The sequence below is a fragment of the Xiphias gladius genome, chromosome 6 (genome assembly GCF_016859285.1).
Source record: "Xiphias gladius isolate SHS-SW01 ecotype Sanya breed wild chromosome 6, ASM1685928v1, whole genome shotgun sequence".
Taxonomy (NCBI): Eukaryota; Metazoa; Chordata; class Actinopteri; order Istiophoriformes; family Xiphiidae; genus Xiphias; species Xiphias gladius.
In genome coordinates this window covers 24,695,252-24,723,223 of record NC_053405.1, presented here as the reverse complement: position 1 = coordinate 24,723,223, position 27,972 = coordinate 24,695,252, and the positions used below count along the sequence as shown (strand labels likewise).

The window sequence follows — 27,972 nt, the reverse complement described above, 5'->3', positions numbered from 1 at the left end:
TCTGAGTGTCAGTTCTCTCATCAAAGTCTGCACTCGCTATGATAAAAAAAAGTTCAGTAGGGTTATGCCATATTGTCTTCTGTCATTCAAAAACAAGAATGAGACAGGGATGGGTTTAAAAAAAAACATCAGTGCATTAGTTGATATAATAAAGCCAATAAATTAAGTTGAAGAGGGAGAAGGTGCAGGGGAATATTATCCGTGACCATCTGTCGATGGCGTTCACATCGGTGAGGTCTGGGATTTTGATTTTGAGCTGCGAGGATCGTCTCCGCAGACGGGTCTTCTTTAGATGTGCGTTCCTGTCTAGGCTGAGGCGGCCCAGCTCCTGCGGCCCACTCGGCTTCCTGTACTGGACCCCTGAGTTGTCAAACACCATGGAGGAAGAGTTGTGAGTCTCACTCACGGTGGTTGTGATCTCATTCCCTCCCACCTCGTTGTGGATCTCCAAGGTTGTCAGTAAAATGTTCCCCTGGGAGTCGACCTAGGCACAACAGACAGGAGTGGTGTTAAAAATGGGCTGTGAGCTGAGGCTTCAGTGACTGATGACACATGTGCAGTATGCGTCAGGCCCCGGGGCCAGCGTCTTCTTGCAGGCTGATAGATTACAGCTTGGGAAACAGAGAGCAGCCTTCAAAAGAAGGGTTTCCTGTCCAAAAGTTAAATCACTTCTCACAAATCAGCTCAAGGTTGGACTAGATGGCTCCAATACTATTGTCATGACAGATATTTCTTCCCACACAAAAGCAAATAAATCATACAGACCCATGTGGCAAAAACAGAGGCACAAGATGTACACAGTAATATAACAATGTGGTCACAAGCCATGAAAGGAACGTACAAGGTGAATATTTATTTTCCTACTGTCAACTTTGGTGCAAACTAATGACAGCTCTAAGTCCAACATCCCTGCTCACACTTACAGTGCACAAACACACCTCAAACATCTTTTATGTGATATAAATGCCACCTACAGCTCAAGCCATATGATTACTTTCCACTGATTCCTTGTAAAGCTGCACATGATTGGAAACAAAACGAACAATCATAATATAAATTCCAAGAGGCAACTTTTGTTTTTTGTTTTACATGATTCCTAAACAGCTTCCTAAACCAGGTAAAATCCTCACCTACATTTTAAGTATAATATCCTTAACATCTGCCTTATTTCAGTCTCTGTGTTTGGATTCAGAAATGGTCACATTTCTGAGGTTGACAGGCTGTCAAAACCCTGAAATACTCTACTTTCTCACAGTTAGAAAAAGCTCTTTTTATACATATATATATATGTAATACATATCTTATTTATTAAAAGGTGCTATTCGTAAGTTTTCGCTATTGCTACTTAGCCAATGTTAACATTAACAGCTGTTTACTTACCAAGAATTTCAGCCATCATTGCGCTTACAAGAGGTTAGAATACGCCCTCTGGGCAGCGCTACTTCTTCATCCTCACATGTTGGACTGAGGGCAGACTGGACACTACAGTGACTCACTACCTCAAACAGGCTAACTTCAGCAGAAGAAAAGAAGTGATACAAATAGAAGCAAAACAAGAGTAAACATTGGCGTTGCTTTCCACGGCTGGAGACAGCTCTTAGCGAGTAAAGAATTGAAATTCGATGCTGAACTCACAAATTTTCTTCTAGACAAGTAAGTAAACAGCTGCTATTGCTAACGTTGGCTATGTAGCAATAGCAAAACTTACATATAGCACCTTTAAAGAATTGACCTTTTTATAATTTAGACAACTAGAACAGAAATTGACCTTCTTTCTTCTGAATTATTTACATATTTTACAAACAAGACACCTGACTCACTTCATTTAGCAATCTCCTGAACATACATCCTTTTCCAAACTTAGTCCAATTCTTGGTCAAAACAACATGAACCATATAAGGAATATTTTTAAAATTTACATAGGAAAATACATAAGCAAATATGGACAATGCTGGGCTTTGAATAACCAATGAAAACGACTGGACATATTTCCATCTCAAAACTCATATATGTTCGTATAATTTAAATTTTAAATTTAAATTACTGTGTATTATTACTGATGTATTATACCATAGAAAAGATGCATAAGATAAATAGTGAAAAGTCATTTTTATGGTGTGTTGTAAGAAGCAACAAGGTTGTTTGTTTCATTTGTCCTGTGACAAACCTTGCTTTGGAAATCTGTTGTAGATATTTTATTGCATGCATCATGGATATATCGCTAAATCCTAAACCTTGACAGTAGGAGTTCACATGACAAAATACATCGTAGTCTAGCATATCCTTCATATTGGTGGATTGATCTTTCAAAATATTTAGTAGGAGTAGAATAAATAAAGAATACAGTTCTTCATTACAGTTTTTTTTGCATTTACTGTACATCATATATTAGATATAAAATGACCTTTTTAAGTAAATAATGCAGTGATGATGATTTTTAGTAGTGATCAGCCCTGCCAATAAATTACAAAGTACAATGGTTAAGGATTCCTACGGCATTATGCATTAATCCAGACATCTACCTAGCTTGACATGTTGGTTTGATTAATCCACAAAAACATAAAGAACATAAAGACAGTAAAAAAGTAAAACACCAGAGATGAAAAGGCAATCTCAAAAGGAATATACTTATATGTGATGGTGAGGATAACAGAGATGACTGGTAGAGATGCTGTGATAAAGCATGTTCCTGTGTTAAATGGGGGGGTCAAATTTTGCCCTGCAGCAGCAAAGTTTCAGTGGAGGTTTCACAGATGTGACACAACAGACAGTGAAAGACACTCACCCGTCGTGAGTGACGACGCCCTTGTACCTGATTGGACTGTTTAACAGACGAAGACCTGCAATTGCCACCTTCCAGAATGGACTATCCAAGAGAAACACAAACATAAACCCCTTTGTCTGAGCTTTGGTCAGGTGTTGGATAAGTTCAGGAGGAGGACAAGGAGAAACAGTGGGCACGTAAGGGAGTTGTCCAAATGTATGGACTAGTCAGATCCTGGTGTGACAATTACTTTTAAATAATTTCATTAAATCAAATTAAAATAACATTTCCACCTAAGAGTGCATGATATAAGAAAAAACTAAAATATCTCCAACGCAACTTTTATTTTTATTTCCATGTTTGACATGAATCATTACTGTTGGCTTCACAATTAAAATGTAACATACTGACATACAGTATAATTTGCAATATATTCTGAAGTATAATCCTGCCAATTTCAAAATGAAAATGAAAAATGGAACTTTCAGGTAGTCATACTGCTTGATTGTTGACTTTTGCATGTTGAACCTTTGTCTCTGATTTGGAGTGAGCCAGCTCAATATTCATTAGTTGAACATCAAGTTTCATTTCATTTCATTTGTGTGACATAGAGTATTTCTATATCTGACAAATATTGCTATTAACATCATCATCATCATATTGATTTAAGCCACCGCATTCATCCCTAGAATAAATACTGGCTTCATTACATTTACTTAAGAACTGATTGACATTGTTTGTAGAAGACCAGGGCCCGTTGTTCTGAACCTCCTAGCTAATCTATGAGAAATGACATGAAATGTAACCGGATTCCCTGGTGCATGGCAGTTATTCTCACCTTGGGCCTGTCAAATTTATTCCGGTCATTATTTGCCTTCTGTGCCCTCTCTGCCAGCTTCTTTTGCATCTGAGGGCCTCTTCCAAAGAAGATGTAGTTGACGAAGGCATATTCCAGCAGAGCCAGGAAGACGAACACAAAGCAGCCCATCAGGTACATGTCGATAGCTTTGACGTAGGGGATCTTGGGCAGAGTCTCTCTCAAATGGGTGTTGATGGTCGTCATGGTAAGGACAGTTGTGATCCCTGAAAGAAAAAAAATAATTAGTCACCATGCTGAACAATATGAAAACAAAAGTCATTTTAAATATGATCCACACTGAAATGAAACAGAACAGATGCAATTCTCCAGAGACAACCCCTTTAGAGACAGTTTTTTATCATTATGTCCTTAGCCTTGATACTGATGTAACCCTCTGTGGGTGATTCCTTGTAAATGTCAAAACTAAAAAATGATAAAGAATAATCTGATTAAAGTCTGTTAGGAGCTCTGTCTTAGTACCATCTTAATCAAGTCACTACACATTTTGTTTCTTTCACTTGTAGTTTTAGCCTCCTGCACAAATCTAATCACTCACCAGGGGCTGTTGCAATTAAAGGGGAATTTATTCCAGTGATTTAGTATTGTGCTACAGTGTTACAGTGCATAAAGTTAGAGGACTTGCAAGACACAGATTAAAAAAGAACAGTCAAAACTAATTTTTTAACACAGGCTTTATGTCAAAGGCGCTATAACCCTGATAACAGCATCAGGGGTTTTTTTCTCTGACTTTAGAAACCTCTCTTTAGAACCACAGAAGACATAATATACAACTGATCTCTATGTAAAAAAAAAAGGCAGTGTGCCCCTTTAATACTGGCATCATGATCATGTATGAGACCGGTCACAAATGAACATCAATAAAGTAGATTTTATTCCAGTTGGAATACCCATTTTGAATCAACTTTTGTCTGTTGATATCAGTAATGTGTCAGTCAGAGAAGAGTGGACACTATGGTGTGAATTCAAATTATTTACTAAGCTGTCAGTCATACCACTAAAGGTTTGGAGTGAGTGTATGTGTGTGAATTAAAAGTTCATATTGATCCTGATAGACTTCCATGTGAGAAGTCCAGCTCGCTAGGGGAACAAAACCGTCTCTTTAAGAGATTCTGTAATTACAGTTTAATTTAAAATTAATTTGCATTGTAAATAGAATAACAAGGGGTGGAATAGTTTGTCACGACCCCATCTCTAAAATGAAGGTGTACTAATAAGAATGATATTAACTCATGAGTCATTTTCATCCTTTGCAGATACGTTTCCCCCAAACCCGATTATAACAGTTAAAAAAAGTAGAAAGTAAAAACCTTCAGATTTCTTCAGATTAAATTTCCTGGATGCTTCTTCTTGAAAAGCGTGAATTTACTAAGCTTGGATAAGCGGAAGCTGCTTCACTACATGGTATTCAGCTCATGTTACATACAAAAAGGGAACAGACTCAGCAAATACAGCAACTAAATAAACAGCGGTGTCGTAATTCTCTTGATAATGTGCACCATCAACAATAAAGATGTCTCCGTTGTTTTTGTGTCTCCTGGATGGCTCACCAACATGGACAGTGTGTCTATTTCTGTCGATTTAAGCTTACATAATTAAATCAAAAATGTTGCACTCTACAGTATGTGTGAGGGTGTCAAGAGCGTTGTGGGTACATGGCATCGATTTCTGCATAACAAAGAGAAAAAAATTGAAACTCTCTCAGAGCTCACAAGTGAGGGTTACTCAACAAACCCCAAAATATTTTCACTGCAGCACTGTAGACTTTACAGTTGCCTCTGACATTACATGAGTAAAAAGTACATTGGATGGATTAAGAAGTGATAATCACAGATGACATCTTTTAGATTCCTCCTGCTCAGTTGACAGTTCGCTAAATCCCTCCCCCCCGAACGATTGTCTTATCATAGCTTAGCAACTGTGTGTTAAAGTGATGTGCATAAGGCTGTAGTAAGAGTGGTACTCTGCATTTAAAGAGTCTGCAAGGAGGTGTTGATAGCATGGCAAAACCAAAAACATAAAAGCAAAAGTGTAAGGAATGTTTATTTGCTGTAACATGAGCTGAAGTCGTTAGCGTGCCGAGCTAACTAGTTTAAGATTAACAGGAGTGTTATATCAAAGGCCAAGAAGCAAATCAATGACTAACCTCATTAGTTTGTGGTGTTACAGGTTACGTTCACACATAGCATATACACTTTAGTATTATCCCACTGTGTAGAACCCTGTCCTGGATGCTACCAGAGTTCAGGCTGACGTTAGCAGTTCTGTCCTGCTATTTAATGTAATTGGGGGAATTTAAAAACAAGCAACCCCAACCAACCTTGAAACCCTTAAAAGCTTACATTTGCAAAACACGTTGGTTAGTCCACATCTCAAAAGCCTTTTCTCATGTTAAAACAAATGATCTAAAAACACAAACGAAACAAATACTGCCTCTTAAAGACAGCTAAATTAGCTAGCTACAGCAAATCTGCCAGCGACAGTTGTCGTTTTAGTCAGCAAAATGTTTGCCAGCTAGAAATGAGAGGGCACTTAGCAAATGGTCAGTTACCTGATATAAAATAATAGACCATTCAGCTCCTGTTAGATTTTAAGTAAATATACAGTATGATCTCTTTATGTCCCACTTCAAACGTCATTTTCCACTGCTCATGTATTAAGCCTGATAGATATCCCTGCAAATTTAGTTTTGCTCAGGATACTCAGGCCACCATAATGGCAGAGCGAATGGAAACCTAGAGTGAATCATAACATAAACAGAATTAAATTTGGATTTTAATATAACAGTAAGTGTAATGGTTTCTAAATGGCATCGATCTTACAGTGTCTCAGACAGTGGTCTTCTGAATGAGGAGGCGTAAACAGTAGATTAACCGAGGGAGTGTGTTCCCTGTACAGGTGTGACCCTGAGGAGGTGCTTCCTGATGCTCACCAGGCCCCCCTGAAATGCACCACATCCATCTTATCACAGTCTATGCACAACTGATGTTCAATGAATGCTGCAATAAGGTGCTCTTTCTTACGCAGTGCTTGAGTGCAGAGGTGCTGAATGAGGATTTCCATTAAGGCAAATTTTCTAGCAGAGATCAGTGCAGTTAGAGGAGGTAAGGTGCTTTCCAGCGGTGAATTGAAACGCGTATTGGTTTCAGCTCCAGAGGCCAGTGGAAAGTGATCCAATTCAGTCTCCTATTACACCACAGAGCAGCTGCCTCCAACAGACTTAAAGGAACATACACACGTGATATTACTTTTATTTTGTATCTAATATTCATTTATTCACATATGACTGAAATGGGGGAAGAATTCACCGCCAGTGCTCTGCTCTAGTTGAGTGTAATGTCAAATCACAATCTTTTTCTGCCATGTCCACTACCCAGGACTGAAACATCACCTCAGTTTTAGTACCAAGACCATACTTTCTGATACCATACTTTGAGTTACAGTATATTAATCAGTTTCTACAAATCCATTCAATAAAACAAGCCAAACTTTGTAATTTTAAATTCTAATTATTTGTGCAGCTTTCACTCCTAACACTGCACTGTTCTGAGGCCTAAAATCTAGGGCGAACTTTTTCCCACATCTGGAGTCTAATAATGTAGTAATAAAGTTTAATCAGTCCTCATTTTGCTAAGTACCTCTGAGACGCCACACTAACACAGGAAATATCACTCCCAGTCAGTTCTAACATAAATAAAACCGTACTGGAAAGGTCACACCCCGTGTTTATGTCCTCTGCTGGTGATAGGTTTGCCAACAACATCTAAGCTATCATCTTCTCAGGTGACAGTATGGCGAATTTCATGAGCTTGACATTTTTTCACAGCAAATGCTCTTTCTACTGTACAACGTCTCTAGGGGGAAGAGAGGCCATCAGTCATTAACATATCTCATGTAAAAACCCAATCACAATTTTTGCTGTGTAGCCATCCATACAGAACATCCTCATTACATATACCACTTGAATGCCATTTCTTTCTTTTCTTTCTATCTCCTATTTTTTAATCTGTCCATTACTACCTGCATGAGTAAGATGGTTTACAATTGCAGCAAAGTACCATCAAATTGGTGGTTTAAGTGTTTAGGAATTGACAGAAAGGAAAGTGAAAGAAGAGATTCGCAAATCACATTCTGTGGAGGGATGTGGAGTTGGAGCGGTGAAAATGAGCCTACTTTGGGAAAAAAAACAGCTTAGTGTTATTTTTCAAAAGCCCTGAACATACAAGTTAGAAAGTGTTGTTCTCAATGCCTATATCAAAGTAATCTTTCAGTGGGTTGTCTATGTTTTTTGTATCAGTTCTTCTTTGAGACATGATGGGTGTATGTGTGTGTGTGTGTATTGCCACACCTTTCCCCCTGCTCTGTGCGCCTTATTTCTATGGCAGCATTTGATGTTTTTTTGTTTTTCAGCTGATCCTACCTATCAGTTAACAGGCTGGACTGTGGCATTAGCTGAAACCTTTGTGGTTGTCATAGTCGAAGCAGATATCTTGGGTTGTCATAGCAGGAAAAACCAAGGTGTAAGTGATGACCCCTAATGGAACTGAGAAATCATTAAGGAAAATTAGTTTCACCTGTGCTTTACCTGCTATGAAAAGTCAAAACGTCTGGTCTATTCTTATGCATTGTAAATGCATAGGCTTAAAACTAATGAGAGCCAATACCTTTTTGCCATCCTGCCCTACAGTTGTGTTAAAATGACACATCTTTTGATAATGTAAGACCTTGTTTTTGGGGAATGATTCAAGGAAACACTATGCGAGTACCCAGGATGATATTACATACTGTGCAGGGCTTGACATTAACACCAGCCAAACTGCCAAAGGCGTGTAAAAATGAACTGTGGCTGTAGGGTAATCAAGTAACTAGAAAATCTGGTGGGTGCTAAATCAAATTCTCTTACAAAGGTGCAATCACGATGGCCAGAACAAAGCTTTGGGACATCTGTGAAAGGATAGTGACAGTGTATAATAATAGAAGCAACGTGTATAGCAAAGTAACGTCATAGCAACATGTGTATAGCAGTATAGCACAAGAAATACGCAGCTAAAAATTCAAAATCTTATTTGTGTAAACAGCTGAGACACAGACACACATACAGTTGAGTCCACTCAATTACGCTACAGCCACAGACTTTTGGATCCCACTGTATATAAGACACTGTCTGTGTCTTGTCTTGGATGTATCTCTGTCTCTCTCTTAAGTTTATACTTTTCACATAAATTTGTTGATATCAGTGGAGTTTGCATGTTATAATAATGTGTCTTTTTTTTCTCTACAAATATATCTGTTGAATTGAATGGAATCATTTGTTTCAAGAAAATAATTTTGGCTGGGGGTGATATCGCAGTTTCTGTCTTCTGTCTGGTTTGTAGCTTTGGGACAGAGGTTGTCACACAAGCCTATAGAACCCAAACCATAAAACACAAAAGACATGTATCTGAAGGTGAACCTACAGACCTGAGATCAATCTACTGCATGGGACACATCATACCTAATGCAACTCTGGCAGCCGAGGCATCATAATTTATCCAGAACGACACCCAAGATAGGATGGTGATGAGGATGGAGGGCATGTACGTCTGTAGGATGAAGTATCCGATGTTTCGCTTCAGCTTGAAGCTCAGAGACAGTCGAGGGTAGGCACCTGCAGGAAGAGAAGGGGAAGGTGAAATAGCCCTCTTTAATTCAAGAGGGACACGGGGATGTCTTTCATTTTGTTTCGGTTCCTATGGCAGTGGTCTCATGAACTGGCCTCATCACCATGGAAACAAGCAAGTAATGTTCAAATTGCAAATTATCTGATGAAATTTAGCCTTGAGATCATCTATGTTCAAACACCACGATGCCGAGCAAAATATAAGACTTATGTTTACACACCCACACACACATACACACACACACACACCATAGTAAAGGGATAGTTAGATATTTTGGGAAATTATTTGCTTTCTAACCAAGAGTTTGATGAGATCACTCTAATGTCTGTATGGTAAACATGAAGCTACAGCCAGCAGTTGCTTAGCTTGACTAAGACTGATAACAGGGGGAAACAGCTAGCCTGGCTCTGTCGCCTTTACACTTCGTGTCAGTGAGTGAGCCCTAGAGATGCTGATGGGCGGACATCGTTACCTTCTGACAGAGCCAGGCTAGCTGTTTCCCCCTGTGTCAAATCCTTATGCAAAGCTAATACCTAAGCTAAATTTAAGCCAACTGCCTGCTTTTTGCAGCTTCGTATTTATTTTACAGATGAGTGGTATCAATCCTCTCATCTAACTCCTGGCATGAATGCGAGTAAGTGTATTTCCCAAAATGTCAAAGTATTTCTTTAACTTGACTAAAACAGATTTTTGCATGAATATGCAAAATATTATATAAAAATATGAATATTTTTATATAATTTACTAAATGAACAAATACACTAATGTTTACTTAACATTTCACTTTATACTTATCAGAAATAAGAAAAAGACTGACTGAAATTTGTAAATGTGTACATGACAGTGGTGTGGTGTCAGGACAGGCATTGCTTGAGCAGTTAAAGCTAAAAATAGACATCAGTTAGAACGATAGCGAAGTGGAAGCGATAGCTCTCCTTACATCTCAGAACAGCGCTCTGTCCCATAAAGGATCTGATATTGTAATTCACTGCCCTCTAGTGGCCGCAATAGGAAGAAACTGCATTTGTGCATTAGATAAACTACTAAATTACTTCAACTGTCGTTTGTTCCTGAGCGTTAAGAAATAGCAGTAGCAAGTAAACGAGCAAATGTAACAGTGACTGATGATCTAAAATCGAAGTTGCCTCACTAATCACCTCGGTCAACACGTGTGACATCTTTTTCTTTCTGTCAATCAAGGTGTAGGGTTCTCTGTGCAAGATCTGCATAGAGTTTGAGGAGTATATTGGCATATTGTTGTACAAGTAGCGTAGCTCCTTTAAAGGATAGCCCAGTGCGCAGGTAGTGCGTGTAGCTAGTGGGTGAGGGAGAGAGAGAGAAAGAGAGAGCTGGTGACTGGAGCAGAGAGCTAGAAGTTAGCAGTATATTGTATTAACCGACCTCTCGTAACTTAGGCTTATGTTTCCAAGCAGACTGAAAAATTAAGTGGCACTAGCTAGCTAATGTACACCATTTAGCTGAAAAGAACAAAAGAAATGGAAAGAATTTCAACAATCACTTTGCTACATTATATAGGTAGTTAGCAGTCACAGGAGGCTGTCTAGCTGACAACACATCAGTTAACTATGTTAATGGTTAGCTGCGCTGCTACACTGATGCCAGTTTATTTTCTTGCTCATCTACACCTGAATAGGGACAAGACTGTTGAGGAGGTTGAACCTGAGACTTTCTGGTGACATTAAAGTCTGCGCAAACACTATGTGACCTCGTTGCCCTATAATGGTTATTTCTGTAAGCTAACGAGAGACTAACATAAACCTAGGTTACTTTATGTCAGATGTTAACAGCATGTGCAGACGCTCCTAAGTGTTTGTTTGTAATGAGCTCTAATACCCCTCACAGTATTATCTCTCAGAGATGTTCGGCCAATATCCATCCTACTTGTCACTAATTCAGTAGTGGGAATAATCACCATTTCGGTGCCTCTGAGGTTTTGTATTATAAGAGGATAATTCATGCTGTCGGCACTCTGCATCATGAATATATTATACTGCTCTAAGTACAGCCAACATTCTTTTATCAAGAGCTTGAAGAAACAAAGGGGTAATTGCCTCTCTATTATTTTTTCCCAGTTCTTGTATTCTAGTGAGAGAGGTCATGGCATGATGCAAATACTGTAATTAAGAATATGTACACTCTCGCAGGAAAACAAAATGTAGGCGATGCGTTGATATTTAGGTGCCTCACGTGAAACTTTAAAGGCCCTTAAGACGGATTTTCTGAATCAGCTTCTTACCATGAGTGATGGGAGTACTACCACAAAACACTATTTTCTGCTGCAGTTAGAATAGTTTGTGGTAATTTAACATGAGAGAAATGACTAGTCGGAAATAGGTGATTTCTTTGCACCGATCAGGATTCAGCAAGTTTTTAATCAAATCCTTGTAACATTTGGTGGGTCGTTTGGTCACTGTTAGTCAAATCTGATCACACCACTGCGACAAACTCCTGGTGAAGCAGATTAACTGAATTTTGGAGCATTAACCTCTTAATAAATAATACCTAAGATGTTTTTATGTTTGATGTTGCTTGTTTAGTCATGAATATTTCATGTTATGGACAAAGGGCATGAAACTTAACACGAACAGTGGTGCAGTGGGATATTAGCTAGAAAAATGCTACACCCTCTTCCAGGAAGACTCTTTACTCACCTGTGGAAAAGACCACATTCCTGGAGACCAGTTTGTAGTCGACTATGGAGAACTGAGGGAGCTCGATGCGCGTCACCCCGGTCACTGCAGTGTCTCCTCCTTTCCAATAGAATTCTATATCATCTGTTGTGTAACCATCTGCAAAAAAATAGACACAGGAAACAAGGGAAGGTGCGAATCTCATGAGTTCAATAGCACCGAAAGTGCATTTGTCTTCTTCTTCTTGTCATTTGTTTTGTTGGAGGGCTAGAATTAATAATGCATTCTTATTTGTTTAAGTGAAATCTGGGTGTCTAGTCGCTGCAGTTGATTTACAATAAATCCTATGAGTAACACAGACTCGTCTGGCTGTAAGTGCTGATTGCATGAGATATAAATCTTCAAGGGGATGTGTGTCATTGCAGGCAGACTGACTTATATCAAATGCATGGGATCCATGAATGTCAATAGTTTATGGCAGCACAGATAGCCAAATATATCATCAAGAAGTATGAAGTTGGACTAATTATTACCATGCTCTACTATGAAAATCAATGTCTGGTTAAAACCTTTCTGTAGGGACGCAAGTAGCTCTAAATGGAGAGGGTGAAACAAGCAATCTCACTGAGATACGACAGCTTAATAAATCGAAAGCAATTCAGCAGTCGGTGCAGTTTCTGTCTCCATGAGATGAGCAGTGTGAGAACTTTTTTATGAGAATCACAGTGCTGTTCATATTCTTAAGTGATGAAAAAGTAGAGCTGTCTGCTGTATTTCTTTACTAAGCACAAGACGTGGGGCTTAAACTTACAACTCTCAATTTCCAGAGTGCAGTTCTGTTCGTCCAGCGGGTATCTCCTCAGATCCATCATGCAGGCTGCTGTCGTTGTGATTCTGAATCAAAACAAAACCAAAAGAAAAATATACATGAATTGGGTGACCTTAAATGGTGTGGTTCATTTATGAAGACAAATTATTGAAACATGATAAAGGAAGATACAGTTGCAAATGCATAGAGATGTGCTTCCATTCTGTCTGTGTAGAAACAAAATAAAACTAACTTGAAACTCAACAAATAACGACAGTAAAACACAAACATCCTGGCAATGCAATGACATTCATTATTATTTCTCTGAAAGTAAGATTTCCTGCCAATTACTGCTAATGGCCCTTCCAGGGTTTTCCGAGCTGCAGTCTTATATTAGAATCCAATCTTGAGGCGCAGTTCAAATAAAAATATGAGTCGGGTTATGAGATATGAGTTGATATGAGACCTGCTGTGCTAGCTAGCATGAAGTTGGAACAATTGCAGTTTAAATGGCTTCAAGAAAACAAATAAAACATTTAGGCACTTCAAGCGTCCTGGGCATGGTAGATAGCTATGTGATAGCATACACTATAAGTCAAGAGTAAATGCAACCATAAGCATTAGAGATGAATTGCTGGCTAATTATTGAAACCCTCTTGGGAGGATGTGTGAGATGCTGAAAATGTGTCAATACATCTATTTCTGCCAGATGCATAGGTAATCTTTACTGCTCCCAATTCACTCTGACTGGAGTCAGTCAGATTTCCTATCTTGCTAATGGAGATGCATTTAAAGAATTGGTGAGTGTTAATAAAAGTTTATCATATCTGGATTTTATTAGGATATGAGACACTTGAATGGCAACTGTAAATGTGCCTTTATCTACAATCAGTGCCTAAATCTGTCTTCAAGTAGTTGCTCCATCATGATGCCCTACTGGAATGGGAATTAATGGACATTAGGTCAATCGTATACTTTAAATTCTCATATTAAAGTGGCCCAAGTCTCAAGACAATGGCCCAATCGCAAATAATGGCAGACAAAAACACCAGATCTGTTTAGAGCGATGAGAAGACTGTAACCTTGCTCGCATTAATACATGAAACAAACTTTAATCTCATATTTCCATCATGTTTTTTCTACACTGTTTTACACTGTTTGAGGTTTGACTGGCACTCGTTAATCATGTCATCTCATTGAACCCTCTTTTTCTGCAGTGGACTGGAAAATTAGCACCACCAACTGCTTATCTTGACGAACCAACTCCTAATATTCCTATAATGGTAGTGTTTGGAAATGCGCATTAATGTGCATTTTCATTTTCAGATTTTGTAGACATTTGATTAAAATTTGCCCTACATTTGGATGGAAACCTAGCTATTGTTGTTTCGTCTTTGCTGTACTCCTGATCGATTTTAAGCTACCATCAACAAACATATTAAAAGCCTACCTATAAAAGAAAGAAGGCAAGAGGTGGAGGGGGGATTTATCACGGCAACAGATAAACATGGAGGAAGTTTAGCATTTGCATAGACAGGGGATTAGGAGGCCTGTCTCTGATATACCCCAGTAAAGGGCTTGTTCTCTATGCCACTGATTTTTTTTTTTAGAATTTATGTAAGAAGAGTGCTCACCTGAGGCCGTAGAGAACAGTGCCGTCTGGGTGGAGTCGAATCATACGGTTCTTAACAGTGACACCGTGCACAAAGGACTTCTTGTCATTGAGGAAATAGGTGTCAGGGACCCAGAGCTGGTCTGCTACTCTGTTGTCCAGCGTCAGGTTGAGAGGGATCCCTGCATAGGCCAGCCTCTTATCTCTCCAGTACTGCTGGAAGTACATAGTCAACGTGTAGTCCTGTGGGAAGTAAAACAGTATGGTCATGTAGTTATTCTTTACAATAAAAATGAGTCAAAGAAGTGCAAGGGTACGGTATATATTATTTAATGTTGTTTCAGACATTTGCAATTTCTTAAGGCCAGTGTAGCCGACACTGTCTAACCTGAAGCCAGGGTTTCTTTTCTCACAAGGTTATCAAGTTCAGAGCTGAATGTCTGCAGCCCAAAGCTGAGGACAGATTTTTCAAGACACATCTCAATCGCCTCTTTTAAACAGAGATTCCGCTATAATGCCGTGAAGAAGCTTGCTTGTTTACACTGAACCAAAGAAAGCTGGCGCAATGCTTTCCCCTTGTGTGATTTGAGCATGCTGGTGTTCTGGAATCAGAGACTTGATGTGTAACACAACAGCGTTGGGCGTCGGTCCCACCAATGCCGGCTCTCCCTTTTACACAAACGTTAATTTGGCTCTTTGACTACCTGCGCTACTGGCCTAAAGGCGGAACAACAATGCACCCCCTATTCTGTGTTCGTACCTTTTATACAGAACGACGAGGCGGAATGAAGACACAACATTCCTTGAACAGGCTGTATAAAAGGGGCTAATGAGAAACCACTCTTAGCTGTTCTGTGTACAAGGCTGGCACTAGCCCTCAAATTATACATCTCCATAAGTGCCGGCAGAGCATCAACGCTATGTTTCAGCTTAGTGACTGACCACTTTTAGATAGATAGATAGATAGATTCCACAACATATTACCAGCCATACATGCTATGACATATCTATTTAAATTATTTACAAGCGGATCCATCAAACACAAAAGCTTTTCCAAGCCTTTAATGGAGCTCTTTACTAGCTCACTTGGCTTTGTTCTGCTGACTAATATTCTCTTAAATAAATAAGAAGGTCTCAGGAAATAAACAAAAACCTGGCTGTGCTGAAACTGCCTACATTTCAATCCTCTGGTGGCATATTCATAATAAAGTTTTCAAAAATTCCTGGTTTTCCTTTGGACATAAGAATCAATATGTCCCTTTTCAACACTGAACTAATAATTACTACTAGTTGGTCTATGTGGTTCTTTACCCCAGAAACTGATGACTTGATTAGATTTAACAAAAAAAGAATTGTGCTTTTGTTGATTCTATCATTACTCTACACAAAACACGCATTGATGCAAAAGGACAGCTACATCATGTATGGCTGAAAAACTGTAGGTTCATTTTGTGTTTGGAATGATTTACACTGTGATATGACTGACAGTATAATATAATATTGTATTGACTCATGAGTAATTGTGTATGTTTGTACATTTGGAATATGTATTTGTTCTCTTACCCTGTGTTAATAAGTTACCTCTAGTTAATAAACTGTTTTCATCCATGTATTGTGCCAGTTTGAAAAATTAAATGATGAAAAAATGACACTCCTGACTTAATTTCTCCTAAATCTGCATATAAAAAGAAGGCCACAGGCATATTTTCGATGCGTTAAAGTAGGTTAGGTTTGTGTAGTAAGTAATATACTGAGTATCTGTCCAGAAAATCCCTGACTCTTTTACTTTTTGTGTCTCTTTAGAAATGCCTTCACCCCGCCCAATTCTCTTTCACCCCCTGTGAACAGAAGATGCCCTCATTATGCTCCCTCCCACATACAGCCGAGGTGTGGGCTGGGTGAATCAGCTTTACACAACAGCTCTCATACTACAGAGATGGAGCCCATCTAGATTACCAACCCTCTCACTCTATGTCTGAATCTGAAACTATTTTAGTCACTTTTAGGTCTTCAGATCCCACCTCAACAGTTGTCCTTGACTGCCTCAAACATTGCTTTAGCATCTTACAAACAATGCTATACTAGATCACTCTCAGTGTACACACGGTACAGTACGCCCTTCTGCTCCCACGGCCCTGTCTTACCTGCAGGGTCCCACAGGGCTGGATTCCAGGCCTCAGCTTATTCCCTACAGAGGGCTTTGAGTTGGTGTACAAGGAGACTCCCTCTGACAGCAACAAAGGAGGTCAACAAAATGCACTGGCTGATCAGAAAGTGGCCCATGTGCCAGATACTAATTCATTTATGAAAATATTTGCAACAGCTCCATTTCATCGTCCATTTCGTGATCATCATACGACCTTGTAGGCTTACTTTCTTCTACTTTAGTTTTATTACTTGTACATTATTTTTGTTTTAATGTGTTTTGTATATTTTCAGGTAAAGCATTTTACACTGGTTTGTTATGTAATGTAAATTTCTTTAAGAAGTAAGTGCATTTAAAGAAACAAAATTTGGTTTTGATCTCCTTATTACTTTTTAGAGAAAGTATTCCTACAAAAATTACCAGTCACAAACAGATGGTTAGGGGTAGGCTAGTGTGGTTCACACATTAAAGGAGCAGGACTAAGAGCCTACAGCCATTCTAGCGGCTGTGTGAGACGCAGCAGTGCTTTGACCTATATGCTAATGTCAGTAATGCTTATAAGCTCACAATAACAAAGCTAACATGATGACCTTTAGCTGGTATAAGGTTTACCATGATCACCAACATGTGTCTTAGTAAAGTGTTGGGTCACCATGAGGCTACAGAGCAACTTCGATGATCTTTAGCATAGATTCTCCATGTCTATGGAACCCTGCTGGACAGTATTTTCTCAAAAAATATTCCCTCATTTGAAGTTTTGATGAGCAGGTTTTTCTCTTAAAGGTGCTTTATAGTAGGTACGTTTTCGTCGTGGTGGTGATAATGGTTGCTTGCCAAGAGTTTCAGCCATTGTTGATGTTTACATGAGGTTAGAATATACTCTCTGAGCATTGCTACCTCTTCCTCCTCTCATGATGGACTGAGGGCAGAATGGACACTATGGTGGCTCACTATCACAAAATGATATCACGACCGGGGCTAGCCGGTTATCATGCTAGCTCTTGACAGCATGACAGGTCTTGGCAAGTAAAGGAACGAACTTTGAGGCTGAACTCGCAACGTGTATTCTAGACTGGTAAGTGAACAGCTGTTAATGCTAATGTTGGTTACGTGGTGATAGCAACAACTTACATACGGTGCCTTTAATGTGCTGACTGTCTGTATATCACTTTCAAACTACCAAAGCCACTTTATCTTAGTCTTCCACTGTTTTTAAATAAGATCACATTTGTCAGAGAAGCATTTCAGCTACTCTGTGTATAGAAATCCTGTGATTTAGATACGGAAACATTGCCATCTCTTCCCTCCATCTTAGTGAGTACAAAATTAGATTTGAAGTTTCAGAATATTCTTAATGCACTGGTCATAATATGATTTATATTTGAATTACTAAACCTGTCTGTAAATAAGGGCTAGGTGAAACAGTTGAAATCAATATATGGTTATACCGCAGATTTGGCAGGAAAGGCTCTGCTCTGTGAGGAGGCCCTCAAAGAGTCCAAGCAGATTCTGCTGAATGAACTAACCCCCATCCTAACCCTAACCCCCACCAACAACACATACCAAAGAATATAACCCAAAAGGAAGAGGTTGCAGTGGTAGGGGAAGCGGTGATAGCAAACACTGTTGGCATAAGCATATCAGCAGAGTAATAGTGAGAAGTTTCAGCTTATAATGGCTTTGCTGTACCCCTTCATGAATATGATTGGCCAATACTTGTCAGATGATAGCCACACAGCTGGTGAGTGAGCCAGTGATTGGGAGGCATCAATTAGAAAGTTGATGCTAATCAGCTAATGCAAGCACAGAATCTTGTAATATGCTAACATACGTTTCCACTGGAAGTCATTGATGACAATGTTGAATTATGGCTCAGCTCTATTGCAAATTAACGTTCAGTGAAGACCATGTAGAGAGTGATTGAGTGTAATATCCCATTATATGCCAATTACGTTACAAATAGCTGTATCTAATAAGAAAAGCTTTCAAAGACACATTCTGCATGTTGGCATCATACTGTGAAGCAATTGACAACAAAACAAAATTTTGAAAATACCTATGAATTTTACTGGTTTTTATGTTTAGACACACTGAAGGGGGCTGTTGTTTATTGTCAGATATGTGGACCACAAGAGACAGAAAGAGGTTTGTTCTCAGCACCAGTGAGTAAATGAGGCCCAGTGGGAGGATGACACTGTCGTATCATCTTTAGCTCAGAGAGTTCACAGTCTCATACATGGTTACTGTGTGCCAGTCAAACATTGCCTATGTCAAGTTAACACCACGATATGTGCTGGGAATACAGGAACAGCACTAAGAGATGCTTACCCCGTGCAAGAGGGGGGTTTTTCACCACTCCATAAGACAGCTGAGTGTTCCCAGTAGAATTCTAAACTGTATTATATGTGTTTTACAATTAATGTGTTTAATAATTTCAGTTTCTGCATTCTCCAACACAACATTTAACAAACCTTTCACTAAACAATTTCATTCCTTTCACCATTTCAAAAATAGGCTACTAGTAAGAACTATTATGTTATTAGTCTGATGTCGCAGGCGAGCTTTTTTTGTGGAGTAAAGACATCAAGAGATAACTTTTTTTGTTGTTTCATTATGAGAGGTGTTCATTCTGAAATTATTCTCTACAGAGCCATTATGGTTTCTGCGGCACAACTTAACAGAAAAATCTTGTAGATATCACGGTGGACCCTGGACAAGCTGAAAGACGATGTGTCTGCCTATATTCCAGACTGATTCTTCAGGGGAAAACAGCATATAATGTTAGCATTTGAAATCCATTCAATCATAGTATTATACTGTATGATGGAGAAAAGAATGGACAAAAATCCAACTAAAGAACAAAAGAAAGACGACAGTCTTTAAAAGACTCTTAAGTGATGAATTATAAGAACAGCCATGCATTAAGTATTTATGTTGCATGGTTAGATACCTTAAGCCATGATGGATCATCCTAAAAACCTATGTCAAAATATATCAACAATTGAGGAGACTAAAAATATTTAGGACCAACCAACAGGAGCTTGGTTATTCAACCTGGTTTAAGGGGGTCGGTGAAATTGGTGGAAAATCATGAAATTGCTGTGTGGTGATGGTGATATTAGAGCTTTTTCATTGTAAACTAAAGCTGCCTGCTGTGGCTGAAACAAACCTGACGAGATTACAAGATGCAAAACAAAAATAACAATGTGCTCAAAGATGCAAAAATGCTCTGCAGAGTTGAGGGAAACTACAGAGTCACTACGAGCAGCAGCTTTCACATTACACATGGTAATTTGATCCACTGTTAATACAAACATATAGATAAGTGCAGCTTTAAAGTTTGGTTTTACTTTCAAAGATTCCAGCTGAGTGTAGAGGACCTGTCAGTATGTTTTTAGCTTGGTTGTTTTAGCTAACGAATATGTGAAACCACTCAAGCTAAACAGGCATTTAAATGTACAATGAGGCTGGTGTGAGAAGTTTTTACACATTCAGTGTAAAATGAGATGGTTAAAACACTTTTCATGCCCAAAAAACCTTGAAGGAATTGTTTGCCAGATAGGGATCTTCTCAGTTTATTTAACGCACTCATAGCATTTCCTCTCAACACACAGCCTAAAATGTAACTGACTGCCAAAATCAAAAGTTCCTCAGCCACAGTTAGTTTCACCTGGAATCAGGGGGTTCTGTTCAATAAAAGCCCTTGAAGTTCCATTTTTTATTTTAAGCACTCTGTTAGAGTGACAAGTACAACGATTCTGCTGCACAGAAGATTTATATTCCTATAGGGTCCCATCCCACTACTGTGTGACACTAAATGCAGCATTGTTCCAGTGTACAGTGTGAAACTCAACATGCTGTATTTAGGGGACAACACTAGTATTTCTAGCTGAGTTCTCCTTACCTTGTGAGTGGCTGAAGCCTGAGGCTTTTTGGTGTGTTATGTGGCTGACTTATTAACTAAGACCTTCAATGTAAATCTGGGAGAACATCTGTAGTTTGAGATTTTTAAGGGTAACACTTCCTCCAGGCAGAAGGTGTAAAAATGGATGGGTGTTAAAGCACATGATGGATTTGTCTTCCAGCTGACTCATACTGTGGCTCCTGAATAAATGTGTGACAACAAGGCTGGGAGGATCGGCTTTATAGCTTAAGGTACTTTATACGCCTGGACTGGTGCTTCTCTGCAAGATATAGAAACTCTGTGGGGTCACGACACTGGGAATGATTCCTCATAAATACACAAATATTGCATTTTGTTCCCAGAGTGCAATTGTGTAACATGAACGCCTGGTTCATAAGGAATATTAAAAATAACAATAAGATGGAAAAAGACACAAAGCAATCTTAATATTCAAGCTAAAAATAAAGGAGAGGAGTGAGTAAAGTCAGAAATATATTAATAATATCATCTCCTAGACAACAAGCTCTGCAGCTCACCCACTCAGGCTATAATGGGCCAATACCTTGTGTGACTCTGGCTTTTTGAAAGCAAGCCACCATCACCTTAACGCTCTCCACATCTCTGAATGAGAGAGAACAAGTTCTTCCTTGGCCTGTATAGTACAAGGACTATGACTATGCAATCACCAAAGTCCTTGACACTGCTTGTCTACACTGATAAACTATACATATACCAAGCATATTATATCAACATTAGAGCTAGACCGATAAGTCGACCATGCGGATATATCGGCCAGTATTAGCTTATTGCAGATATATATTTTTAAAAGAAAACTAATCTAAGACTAAGTATCGAGATTGTTGTTTGTTTTGTGTTAATGTTATAAAAAATTATAATCAGCCAGTATATCCATATCACATTTTTAAAACTCCAAATATGGATATCAGAATCGGCCTCATTAATCTGGCTATCATCAACATTTTCACTTGGTTTCTTCTCATTGACAGTTTGACAGTTCGGTAAATATGCTTATTCACTTTCTTGCCAAGACTTAAATGAGAAGATTGATACCACTCACAAATAGGTCCATTAGATAAGCCGGTTAGCTTGGCTTGGCATAAAGTAAAGACTCGAAGGGTGAAACAGCTAGTCTAGTCCTGTCCATCAGCGGCAAAACTGCCTACAAGCACCTCTAAAGCCAACTAATTAACATGTTATATCTCGTTATATCTATCGATCTTTTCTTCTAAGTCTTGTAAAGCTAATACGTGTATTTCCCAAAATGTTGAACTGTTCCTTTAAGTTTGACAATTTTGGCCACCAACATTTGCTCATTAATTTATTCAAAATATTGACAAATTACATTAAAACGTTTGACAAGTGAAGCTCTTCATATGGAGTTCTTAGGGATGAATAAAAGCTACAGTAACAGACCAGTTACTTGATAGATTATGGCGTCATTTTGGAAGTTATAGCAAAGAATATATTGCCAGTAACAAAAACTGGCTTATACAAGCTCCCTTTAGGCTCCATCTTCCAAAAATACAATATCTCCTACCATTGCTACACCAATGACACTACCTCCCACTAGAACTTGGTGATACTCAGTTAGGTTTCTCCTTAACTGCCACCAGGATATGAAATGTTGAATGGCAAATAACTTAATATAAATGATAAATGATAGTAAGACCGAAGTGGTCTTGTATGGTCCTTTGTTTCGGTATAGCAAATCACTTAGGGTCCCTGGCGCCTCACATCCATGCCCTGGCCAAAGTCTGGGTGTCATCTTTGATAAAAAAATTAAAATTACAAAATTGACACTGTTGTGAAAGGTTGCTATTTTCAGCTATGAAATATCGCTAAACTCAAACCATTCCCCTCTTTTAGTGATTTGAAGATTTTCTCAAATGCATTAATTTCCTCTCAATTGGACTACTGCAATACCCTCTAGCCAGTCATCCTTGTTTCGTTTGCAGCTGTTGCAGAACGCTGCTGCAGGACTGCTAACTGGTACCAGGAAGAGAGACAGCATCTCACCTGTTCTTGCATCCCTGCATTGGCTACTGGTCAAGTATAGGATTGAGTTTAAGGTTCTTCTATTTGTTTTTAAAGCTTTACATGGCCTGGCGTCCCAGTACATCTCTGAGCCCCTCTGTCCCCTTTCCATCCCCGGATCTCTTCAGACCAGCTGCTCCTGGCTGTCCCTTGGTCAAGGCTAAGGGGTAAGGGCAATTGTGCGTTCACCATAGCTGCCCCTAAGCTCAATCAATTGTTCCTCCTCCAGAGACACTTTTAAGACTAAACTGAGGACCCACGTGTTTTCCCAGTCTTGTGAGTGTCCTTAAAGTTTAGTTTTCACTTTTCAGCCTTGTTTTATATTTTTAACTGTTCCTAGCTTGTGTATGCCTCTGGGATAGTTTTCTTAAGTCATCTCTAAGTGATCTCTTCTTTTTGGTTCCTATCATGTTATGCTATTTTATTTATCTTTAGATGATTATATTGTACAGCACTTTGGTCAATTCTTGTTGTTTTAAATGTGTTTTCTATATAAACTTGAAATGACTTGACTTGACATTGTTATGAGAGTGTCAGTGAAGAGACACTGTCTACAGCTGTAATGTCACATTTCAAAATAAGAGAGGATCCAGAAAAATGGCTAGGACCCAGGCATTTGTCATCAGTCAATGATCACAGCTCAAGGTTTGAAAAGTGCAACTGAACTGCAAATAATTCAGAGAAACATGACTTTCTTTTTCCTCTGGACTACATGTGAAGAAAGAAAGACATACTACTCACAGAAGAGCTTGTTGAAGCACAGAAAAGAGACAGACGCACACTGCAGACACACTGCATTGCAGATCTAATCTGTCTGTTTCCCACTTCCTCTTCTTTTACAAGCACGACTCTTAACTCAGCACCAACAACTGACACTGATTTACTAAATGTAGTCTGTAATCCTCTTAACAGATTAAAAGTTGCCACAAATAATACATACACACAAGCATGTGCACACAAACATACACTTTAAAAGTAACCAGTCAGCAAATTCTATCTAGAGATGTTAAAGTGAGGCAGATAACTCTGCCCCAAGGATTCATGATCAGGTGGTTTAGTTAGTGTTCAGAAATAAAGGAAGGATTGTTCTTTTTTCTCCTTCACATAAACAAAAATGCAAAAAACAAAAACAACACTTAAAAAAATAATTAGTATTTAGTTTAGCTTTGTTTTTTTTAATGTCAGGGTAAGTGCGTCTTCTCCCAATTCGTCTGGTAAGGCTCAATAAGGATTTGGACAGGCCAGATGTCTCAGATTCTAACAAATTTCAACCACAAACTACTCACAACTAAAGGTTTTTGAATAAATATGAGGCAGAAAAATATGCCATACAGTGTCAGGATTATGCTTCAATTTGCCGAAGTTTTGAGTCATGTCATCATCTAAACACTCTCCAAAGATCAGTAATTGATTCAAAATGCATCTGCGCTCAACTGATTGCCAGTAGATGTTTTCCAGACTCAATCACGTTGCAAAAACTGAGCTTGTGAGAGTCTGGCATTATGAAGCTATACTTTAACACTTACCATTATTAAATTGTTCAGAGAATATCTCAAATGGCCTTAAAAACAAGGTTAGAATTGTTAAGAGCCATGACAAAGAAGGTAATAACAGAAATGGACAAAACAAGACAAGAAATAATGTTTTTAAAGTGTAAGAAGGAGCAGCGACAGTTATTGTTACTGAAGGTGATGCTGCTGCAGCTACAGTAAATCAGAGGGAATGAGGCTTTCATCTATGGAAATTTAAACCAAACAAAGGAAAGACAAACCCTCTGCTCTTCCAGGCTCCAACCCTGACTAGTTACCTGCTAGAGATGAGTGATAACAGGGTTTTCCCGATCCTTATAAGACTTAGGGGCAGCGCCTAGATTTCTCTACCGCTCCGGAGAAAAAGGATATCGTATTCCCCGAAATATAAAACAATTTTTTTTTCAGAAACTTAGGTTTAAAAAAGTGGGGGTTGTCCTATATTTCAGGCCTAGACAATTACATGTTTATCCATTACAACAGATATTCTTTTTGAATGGAGAGAGTACCAGTGTCTTTTACAGAGTGTTGCATTGTGAGTTATTTGTAGCCTTATTATGTTGCTGGTGAGTGTTTTCGGGTCCATCTATAGTGAGTCTTTCATAGTTAATCAATATTAAAAGTGTTTGTTTTGTCCAGTTTAACCTGCAAGAGGTTCTGACGGCTGGTGTAACATGTTCTGCTGCCACAGGAGGAAATAAATTCATGACGAGTGAGAATGAGTTCTTAGCGTCTCCTGGTGTCTTTACTACAGCAGTTAACCAGGGAGAAAATCTGTCAAACAGCCAAGAATGAGGTCTGTCATAGATGATGAGCTCAGAAAAACAGTCTGAACATGTTAACTGTCAGAGAAAATAATTATGTGAGAGGACTGAGAGGGAGACGGGAATCAACTCGCTACAGTAACTCAGTCAGCTGACTAGTGGCCACTGGGAAAGTGAGCTGTCTCCAGACGTCCAACCAAACACAAATATTGGGAAGCAGGCAAATGCTCCTGCACAAAAATGTAAAGGATTACTTTAGGACATAGCACTCACTTCATCAGTAAACACAGTTGTTCCGCTTTTTTCTTTCTAATGTCTGAGTGTACTGTGAGAAAGAACAGCCTGTGTTGTGTTTTTATAACTATTGTGTTGATAGTGGTCCAAAATGACGTGATAATGCTTATTTGCACAATGCGCAATGCCCAAATGGAAAAACTGATGTGAGGTAACATTCTCAAGTGCCACTGGGAGTGTGTATTTTCTAGAGATGTCCAATTCCACCGGCCTAAGGAAGCGGTGTATTTCCTCTGTCCCATCTGCATGCCTAGAACCACTGACACAGACAGTCTGACTTGATCGCCGCGGAGGAGGCCAAATGCTTTCATACGGTATGGCGATGCAGACAGCAACTCTCAAGTTAAAAGCGGATGTGGTCTCTAAAAGGGAAATTAGGTTTGGCGCATTAACTGCTGAAATTTAGTTAAGTGATTATTGATTTTCTTGTGAATTTCCTGTGATCATGGGTATGTCTCTTTTTACTTGCAATTGAAGACTTACTTTAAAATAGTCTTAGTTAAGTAGTCAAATTTTGAACTGAAATGTTGAACAATAAATATTGCTTGGATGATTAGGTCGAGCCATTATTGGAGACGATGATATCCCTGGGAAGTGTGAGTCACACTGAATCTAAAAATATGTTTTTCATGTCTGTGTGTTCAGATTAAACTGAGTTACGACTTCTAGAAGGAGTATGGATTTTGATGCAGCTCATGTCTCTCCCTCCTCTGCTGTATTTCTTTATTCTACTAACTTCAAGAAAGAGAAGGAAATCCAGTTACAAATTGCAAATTGTACAGAAAACAAAAAGCTCTTAACCTTTATCTGTCTGTAAAGATAAAATAAACTTGATCTGAATTTTGTAATGTAACCAAAATATTTGATATGACAAACTGAAGCTAACTCAACCATCTAACTCGTTTCCAAAATAAGAATCTCAGTTGTCACTGGAGGCAAGTCTTTAGCTTCTCTGTGGTTCTCACTGACTCTGCTGTTGTGCAGAGACGCATTAAAATGCACCACGGGTACATTTCATCACACACACTTGTCAGGACAGCATGTCAGGGGCTATTTCCTCTTCGTACCATGTGATCAGGCCTCAAGCTCTGTCAGCAGTTCAAACCAATGATAGATGGCATACAGGCATTAAACTGTAGAACCCATGGTGTGCCAACCGCACACACACACACACACACACACACACACACACACACACACACACACACACACCTCTGAAGGTCTGGCTTGTTTTTTTATATTTGAAGGAGAAGGAGGATGGAAAGACAACGCAACAGGACTTACTGACCTTATCTTCAGACGGGACCATTAGGGCATCACTTCTAGTCTAACAGCCAGTGAACCAGGATGTAAAACCATACAACTAGCCATAATCTGATACAGCAGATGAACAACCCACCCCTGACAATACACGAGAGCCTCTATAAACTGTTCTTTGTCAATTTACATACGAGACTACAGCAATTCAGGAGGTTGTATAGATTAGTTACCATTTTGTAAGTCACCCTTTATTAGGGGTTTATAAGTAATGGCCTTATTAATGGGTAATACTTTGTTTACTAATGTTTTATAGATCAGTTATAAGCCATTCACAAGAGCAGCTTTTGACTTGCCTGGTTGTGACAGTTAATTTTGGCTACTGTTCACCCCTTTGGTATGCTTTCTAACAAGACACCATTTATAAAGGGTTATAAGTTGCATTGTTTTTATGAATACTTAATAAATTATTTCCCAATGCTTTAAAGATCATTTAAAGAAACAATTTCAGGGTTGCCGATTTAGCTAACTCCAGTGGCTTGTTAGACCACTAACCTTCTGGATGGATTACTGAAAACTACCATGTAACTGCTGACATGAGAAACCCGTGATTACTGGGATACCAACATTTACAAATGCATATGTAGCCGAGGGGATTTTTCACAGCCTGGCAACCCAAAACTTTGTCTTAATAATGGGAGATAACTGATGTATAAAGCTTTAGTATATTTATAAATTAATCATTAATAAAGCCATTAGTTACAACTTATAAACCCTGCATTTTAAGAAAATGGGGCACTTGATTTTAATGAACTTAATTCCTCAGTCCAACACTTTACATGAATTAATTTGTGGTAAATGAATAGTAAAAGCAATCCACACGACTCCACAATAAGTCCCAATTACTCAATAAAATGAAAGAAGATTTATATGCAACTTACCATGTTGACTTCTGACACCATGTCTATACTGGCCACGTCTATACTCATGCCAACAGCAACGGGTGGACCTTAAAACACAGACAATGAAGTTACCCATGGGCTACACTAATTCAGTATAATAAAAGAGTAGGGTTAGGAAACATTCGGGGAGCCATTAGGGTGAAACCCCCCAAATGAGGGGCCCCGGACGTACCTCCAAAGTCTGGCCGCAGACGAATATCATATCCTTTCAACAGTTTGTCCACAGTCTCTTTGACAAAAGACATGTTCCCCGGTCCGTTGACGCTGAAAGAGAAAAGACAACAGGGATGATGGCTCTTTTCGAAGACGGACATACACACTTGTGTCCGGCGTTAACCCCCCAGACACTCACCTCTGGGCACAGCACATCACTGCCACGACCAGCGGCAAAGAAAGAATGTCAAAGAGCCCTGTTTTCTGGGGTCCCCACATCCCTTGCGCGGTGTCTGGGTGGATGGGAGCTGTCCAGCGTTCAACAAATGACTAAATGGATCGGGTAAGACTTCTCCCACATGATGTCTACCCCTGGCTCAGCCTGTGGTAACATGCTGCATGAGGCACGTTGACTCGGATGTCAGATGGGTTCATCTCTGCCCGCGATACGGCAGCGGAGCCGCAAAGCCTCACTCAGGCTGCTCGGTGCCACCATCCTCCGGTTAGCAGGTATCAGCTTCTCGCGCTACGAGGTG

At 39.1% G+C, this 27,972-nt stretch overlaps 1 protein-coding gene across 1 annotated transcript; it reads right to left on the bottom strand.

The window, feature by feature from the left end:
* Positions 1–107: 107 nt before the first annotated feature.
* On the bottom strand, positions 108–27,340 carry gabrb3 (gamma-aminobutyric acid type A receptor subunit beta3). The gene is made up of 7 exons (XM_040128273.1): positions 27,263–27,340; positions 14,395–14,615; positions 12,764–12,846; positions 11,974–12,111; positions 9,136–9,288; positions 3,603–3,847; positions 108–484 (listed from the first exon to the last, which is right to left on the bottom strand). Exons 1-7 carry the CDS (start codon positions 27,308–27,310, stop codon positions 137–139), a joined length of 1,236 nt encoding a protein of 411 aa, XP_039984207.1. The 5' UTR covers positions 27,311–27,340; the 3' UTR covers positions 108–136.
* Between the last annotated feature and the right edge of the window lie 632 nt (positions 27,341–27,972).